General features: G+C 53.1%; 1 protein-coding gene across 1 annotated transcript; it reads right to left on the bottom strand.

The window, feature by feature from the left end:
• Positions 1 to 205: 205 nt before the first annotated feature.
• Positions 206 to 2,587, bottom strand: LOC109147322. The gene is made up of 2 exons (XM_019294984.1): positions 788 to 2,587; positions 206 to 640 (listed from the first exon to the last, which is right to left on the bottom strand). Exons 1-2 carry the CDS (start codon positions 2,585 to 2,587, stop codon positions 206 to 208), a joined length of 2,235 nt encoding a protein of 744 aa, XP_019150529.1.
• Positions 2,588 to 4,898: the final 2,311 nt, after the last annotated feature.

The following is a 4,898-nucleotide window of genomic DNA, read 5'->3' as shown; positions in this document are numbered from 1 at the left end:
TGGGCCATTGTTTCCTAACTTTTCTCGCCGAGTCCCTCTGTCGAGGCGACTCCTTAGGCTTTTTCTTTCTCAGAAACATTTTTTGGGGTCAGCGCCCCGTTGTTTCTTTATATACTCGCCGAGTCCAGGCAATGGTTATCAGCAATCCGTACTCTTTTATTCAAGTCTTTCCGTATCCTCGGGCCTATACACGGCCTAACCTTTCCTACTGATAGAACTTCTTCAAGTGGATGACGTTCCAAATTCGGTCCACAGGTTGGCCTTCCAGAGTTTCAGGCTTGTAAGTGCCGGCCTGGACCACCGCGGCGATGCGATAGGGTCCTTCCCACTTTACCGCGAACTTGCCTCCTTCCGCGGGCTGGCTGGCTTGCCGGTCTCGTAATACAAGATCGCCGACCTGGAAGGTTTGTGGGCGAATCCTTCGATCGCGATATCTTTTTACCGCTTGTTGATATTCGACCATCTGAGCACTCGCAGCTTCTCTTCTCTCTTCTAGGAAATTTTTCTCAATTCGAAGACTTTCTTCATTTTCCGTGTCGGAATAAGTGCGGACCCGGTGAGTGGGCTCGACCACTTCAATTGGGACCTTAGCTTCGAAGCCATATGCAAGGGAGAACGGGCTTTCTCCAGTCGCTCGCGGCTGCGTAGTGCGATAAGCCCATAGGACTCGGTCAAGCTCATCCGCCCAATTTCCTCGGATATCTTCCAATTTCTTTCTGATTCCATCCACTATGGTTCGATTCACATTTTCGACTTTCCCGTTGGCCTGCGGGTACGCCACGGATACCTTGGTATGGCGGATGTTGTGTCGGCCGCAGAAGTCAGCAAACGCCTGGCAGTCGAACTGTCTCCCATTATCGCTGACAATATGCTCGGGTAAGCCGAAGCGGCAAATCACCTTCTTCCATAGGAAGCGTCGGCACGGGTACTCGGTAATAGTGGCCAATGGTTCAGCCTCAACCCACTTGGTGAAGTAGTCGATAGCTACGACACAAAACTTCAGGCCCCCGGGAGCTGCGGGTAACGGCCCCAACAAGTCGATTCCCCACTTAGAAAATGGAATAGCCGTGGTGACCGGCGTGTAGAAGGTAGCTGGCCGAGTGTCTTTTCTGGCGAACGCTTGGCAAACGCCGCACTTGGACATCCATTCGATGCAGTCTCGCATCATGGTCGGCCAATAATACCCCTGGACGACCAACTTTCGGGGGAGCGTGTGGGCGCCCTGGTGTGCGGCGCAGATGCCTCTATGAGCTTCGTCCATTATTTTCTCGGCCTCGGTCCTGAGCAAGCATTTCAACAAAGGACCTCCGAACGACCGTTTGTATAGTTGCCCATCAATGATTTCGAAAGAGGGGGCTTTTCGTCGAACCCTAGCGGCGGCTCCCGGGTCTTCCGGTAATTCGCCTGTCTCCTTGAATCGCCGGATATCCTCTATCCAGAACATCTCGGGGTTCTTCTCTCGGTCCCATTCCTCGCCAGTCACCTGCTGGACTTCTACTGTTGTTTCCTCGATACTTGGTCGATTTAACTCCTCCTTTTGGCAGATCTTCACAAGGTGATCTGGTACTCCCTCCAAGGCAATTTTAGACAATATGTCGGCTTCCACGTTGTCTGCCCGGGAAATGTATTCTATTTCGTAAGCTCCGAATTTCTTCAACATTTCAACCGCTCGCTCTTTACATAAAGTCATCCGCGTATTCTTAGCCTCGCACGTGCCTGAGATCTGCCCGACTACTAATCTGGAGTCGGTCTTGATTCTCAATCGCTTCACTCCTAAGGCTTTGGCGAGTCGAAGACCATTCAGTACGGCTTCATATTCGGCCTCATTATTAGATGTCGGAAACAAGTAGCTCAAGGCATAGTATTGCCGGAACCCCTCCGGGGAGATGAACATAACTCCACCCCCGCAGTGTCGTCGACTCGACGCTCCGTCCGCATGCATTTCCCACCACTCGCCTAAACTGTCCTCCGTGGCGTGTTCCTTTTCTTCTTCGCTTGCCGTGCACTCGACCAAGAAGTCGGCCAAGGCTTGACCCATTATGGAGGGCCGGGGCTGGTACTCAATCCCACACTGGGTTAGTTCCATGGCCCATTTCACTAGTCGGCCGGACGACGAGGGGTTTCGCAGGACGCTCCCCAGTGGCTGGTCAGTCAGCATTCTGACGGTGTGGGCTTGGAAGTAAGGTGCTAGCTTTCGCACGGTAATCACCAAAGCGTATACAATCTTCTCCAGGGCGGTATACCGCGACTCGGCGGCCTTCAGGGAGCGGCTTACGTAATAAACCGGGTGCTGAACGCGCTCTTCTTCTCGGACTAGCACCGAACTCACCGCCTTAGAGGAGGCGGCTAAGTATAAGAATAAGGGCTCGCCCGCCTGGGGAGTAGACAATACCGGGGGTGTTGAGAGATATTGTTTCAATTCTTCGAACGACTGCTGACACTCGGTGGTCCAAGCGAATCCCTCCTTCTTCTTCATGGCCTCGAAGAAGGGCACCGTTTTATCCGCCGCTTTGCTCAGGAAGCGACTAAGGGCAGCTAATCGACCAGTCAATCGTTGCAGGTCTTTGATGGAACCGGGGGGCTGCATGTCGATGATGGCCTATACTTTCTCCAGGTTAGGCTCAATACCTCGCTTGGTGACCATGTGGCCCAAGAACTTTCCACCTTGCACTGCGAAAGCACACTTTTTGGGATTCAACCGGAGATTATATCTTATCATTACTTTAAAACAGCCGGCCAGATCTTCCGCATGTTTGCTCTCCTCTCGGCTCTTGACGAGCATGTCATCGACGTACGCGGCCATTGATTTTCCCAACAAGTGCTGAAATAGTCGAGCCACCAGTCGTGTATATGTAGCTCCGGCATTCTTAAGTCCAAAGGGCATGACTCGATAGCAATAGACTCCATCCGGCGTTAGAAACACGGTCTTTTCTTCGCCTGCTGAGTGCATGAAGATCTGATGGTACCCCCTGAAGGCGTCCATGAAGCTCAGCAGAGCCGACCCAGCAGTTTCATCAACCAATTGGTCAATCCGCGGTAATGGAAACGGGTCCTTAGGACATGCCTTATTAAGATCAATATAATCGACGCACATTCGCCACGCCGGGGGCTTCGGTACAAGAACCACATTCGCCAACCACTCCGGGTACTTAACCTCTCGGACATGTCCGGCTGCTAACAACGTGCTCACCTCCTTTTTTACGAATTCTCTCCGATCATTGGCCAGGTACCGCTTCTTTTGTACGACTGGCCGATGCTCAGGGTCTACAGCGAGTCGGTGCGATATAATGGATCGATCGACACCGGGCATGTCCTCTGGACACCGGGCATGTCCTCTGGACCCCAGGCGAAAACCAGCCGGTGTTCTCGGAGTACTTTTATGATTCCTTCTCTTACCTTTTGCGGAAGACCGACCCCAATTCGGACCCGCCTGTCCGGTTGCTCACGATCAATCTCCACCTCTTCCAATTCAACAGCCGGCTCGGGGCGAGGTATCATTGTCTTCTTTGGGAGCCTTTCCGTGATCTCATGGACCTGCATCCCTTGCTTGCCCCTTCCTCGACAGGCTTGCAGGTAGCAGTCGCGGGCGACCTTCCGGTCGTAGCGCACCGTACCTATTCCGTTTGGCGTGCGGAATTTCAGGCAGAGATGCTCGATTGAAATCAGAGCTCCTAGATCCTTTAGACCCGGTCGGCCGAGTATAGCATTATGCGAGCAGGCCAGATTTACCACGATGAATTTCATACTGAGTCTTTGTACGTCTGGGTAACTGCCAATTTCAACTGGCAGAATGATGGATCCTTCGGCTTCTACCGAATCCCCTGTGAAACCGGCGAGTGGAGTTTTGACGGGATTCAGCTGGTCTCGGGCTAACCCCATTTTCATGAAGGTTTCTAGGTATAACACATTAACACTGCTCCCGGTATCGACCAGGATTCGGCGAACGACTACCCCCTTGATGTCCATGGCTATAACTAACGCATCTCGATGCGGCGTCTCACCAGCCGGTAAATCTCTATCGGTGAAGATGATGGGCTCTCGGCACGCCTTCTTAGAATTCTCCTCGCGCCCATACACTGTCCCGACGTACAACTGTCGAGCCCAGGCCTTTCGAGTGTTCGCTGAGTCATCACCTTCCGGCCCGCCGACTATCATGTTGATAACCGGCTTTTGACGCCACTGAGCCTCATCTTCTTCAGAAGCAAGCCGCTTGCCCCTATTACTCTCGGCGGCGACGGCGGGATCCTCGTCCCCTCGATTGGCCGACCTCCGTCTCCATTGATTAGGAGGCGGGGTTCCTTGCTGGATGATACCCTCCATGATCTTCTTCAGGTAAAAGCATTCCTCTATGCTGTGGGTATAAGATTTATGGTAACGACAATATTTAGAAGTCTTACCCGTCTCTTCGCTAGTGATGCGGTCATCAATCGGCTGAGGCGGATGCGGGGCGACCGCTTGTATTTCATGCACCGGCCGTTCGGGAGCCGGCCGGTAGGGGTGTACGGCAGGCCTGTTGTATGGTCGCCTGATTTCGGATCATCGGGTCGCGTCCGGGCGCCTTTCCTTGGTTTCGGCTCGCGTTCTCTTTCCATTGGCGGACCCGCCGACTTCGCGCTGTCGTTTGTGTTTTATAGCCTGCTATGTGTTGGCCCTCTTGTTGGCCATATGGATGGCTTCCGCGTAGGTAGCCGGGCGGTTGTCCCACAGATCTCGGTATAGCTGGCCGGACCGCAGGGACTCGATGAAGAAGGTGAGTGCCATCTGGTCCTCGACCTCCTCTATAGGCTAGATTTCTTTCAGCCAATGGGCCAGATAGATTTTTAAGGACTCGCCCTCATCCTGATGAATGTCGCCTAGGTGGGTTAAGTCTTTTTGTGGCCTGATATTGGCGGCATAAT

The sequence above is a fragment of the Ipomoea nil genome, unplaced genomic scaffold, assembly GCF_001879475.1.
Source record: "Ipomoea nil cultivar Tokyo-kokei standard unplaced genomic scaffold, Asagao_1.1 scaffold1993, whole genome shotgun sequence".
Classification (NCBI taxonomy): Eukaryota; Viridiplantae; Streptophyta; class Magnoliopsida; order Solanales; family Convolvulaceae; genus Ipomoea; species Ipomoea nil.
The sequence above is the reverse complement of the archived record's forward strand: the minus strand, read 5'-3'. Positions and strand labels throughout refer to the sequence as shown.